This window comes from Trichophyton verrucosum (assembly GCF_000151505.1).
Source record: "Trichophyton verrucosum HKI 0517 chromosome Unknown contig00976_1.f1.exp, whole genome shotgun sequence".
Lineage (NCBI taxonomy): Eukaryota > Fungi > Ascomycota > Eurotiomycetes > Onygenales > Arthrodermataceae > Trichophyton > Trichophyton verrucosum.
This window is the reverse complement of record NW_003315206.1, coordinates 1-1,303: the sequence shown is the minus strand read 5'-3', so window position 1 is coordinate 1,303 and position 1,303 is coordinate 1. Positions and strand designations below refer to the sequence as shown.

Sequence of the window (1,303 nt, the reverse complement as noted above, 5' to 3'; positions counted from 1 at the left end):
TCTTCCATTGGACAGTAGCCGCCATGCCAAGCAACCTGTAAATACGCGTCAAATATCAGAGGCTGGAAAATGACAGGCGGCAGTACCTGGGAACGGCTATACTCGAGAAGTAGTAGCCATCAATTTTTACTATTCATCCTCAGATCGCCGAAGTCTGGCCGTAGACTATGGTATGGAGACGGAATGGTGGCCTCGACGCCCTAGTTCGCCGACCAGTACCTACCAGGTGGAATCGGTTCATTACTTCTCCTATATCTTTCCTTGCAAGCCTCATTTACGAATGGAGATCCTCGATTCCTACCCGATCAATAGCCACCATATCAGATAAAGCCATCACTGTCGTGTGCATCTCTGACACCCATATGACTAGACCGCATATACCAGATGGCGATATTCTGTTACACTCCGGGGATCTCACCCAGTCTGGCTCACAAGACGAGCTCCAGCAAGCTCTTGACTGGCTGAATACATTACCACATCAGCACAAGGTTATAGTAGCTGGAAACCATGATTGGTGTCTTGACCCCTCACTCAAAACGAGCAAGACACTTTCGCATTCAGGGGCGCCGCAGAAGTTCATCGATTGGGGAAACATTATTTATCTCCAGAACACTAGCGCTACCCTGGACTGCTGTGGGCGCAATATAAACATCTTTGGGAGCCCTGTCAGTCCCAAACATGGAAACTGGGCTTTTCAGTACCCGCGGAAGGAGAATGTATGGGAGGGCATTATACCTCCAAACACCGATATTCTGCTAACTCACACGCCTCCACACTCGCACCTAGATCTTTCCTTTGGCTGCAAATTCCTCCTTCAGGAATTATGGAGATTAAAACACCGATCAATTCTTCATGTTTTTGGTCATATACATGGGGGCTACGGTCAGCATATGGCATATTTTGACAAGTTCCAATCGATATATGAGAGTATCATCAAAGGAGATGCAAGCATTATCAGCTTGTTGTTTTTAATATATGAAGCTATGAAAGTTTTACTCTGGAGAGCTCCAACTCAAGGCATCTGGATGGTGAATGCTTCTGTGGTAGGGGGCGTTAGAGATGAACTGACGAGAGATGCAACAGTTCTACACATTTAGTTTGATCGGGCTGGATATATTCCAACATGTGCCAAAGAGCGTGTTATACACCTCATACGACGAGGCGTCTAATCAAGACTTGAAAGGGCCCTGCAATTCACTGATTCCTTGAAGGGACACATTAATCTGACTACCCGTGTATAATGCAAAGTGTCACCTTACCAGTTCTACTGTCGACTACTACCCTGCATATTCCTTTGTTTTTT

General features: G+C 46.1%; 1 protein-coding gene across 1 annotated transcript; it reads left to right on the top strand.

Annotated features, from left to right (window-relative positions):
* Positions 1-167: 167 nt before the first annotated feature.
* On the top strand, positions 168-1,043 carry TRV_07275 (phosphoric ester hydrolase, putative; the record flags this gene model as incomplete). The annotated part of the gene is made up of 1 exon (XM_003018659.1): positions 168-1,043. A coding segment is annotated over one exon (876 nt), but the record flags the coding sequence as incomplete, so codon positions are not given.
* Between the last annotated feature and the right edge of the window lie 260 nt (positions 1,044-1,303).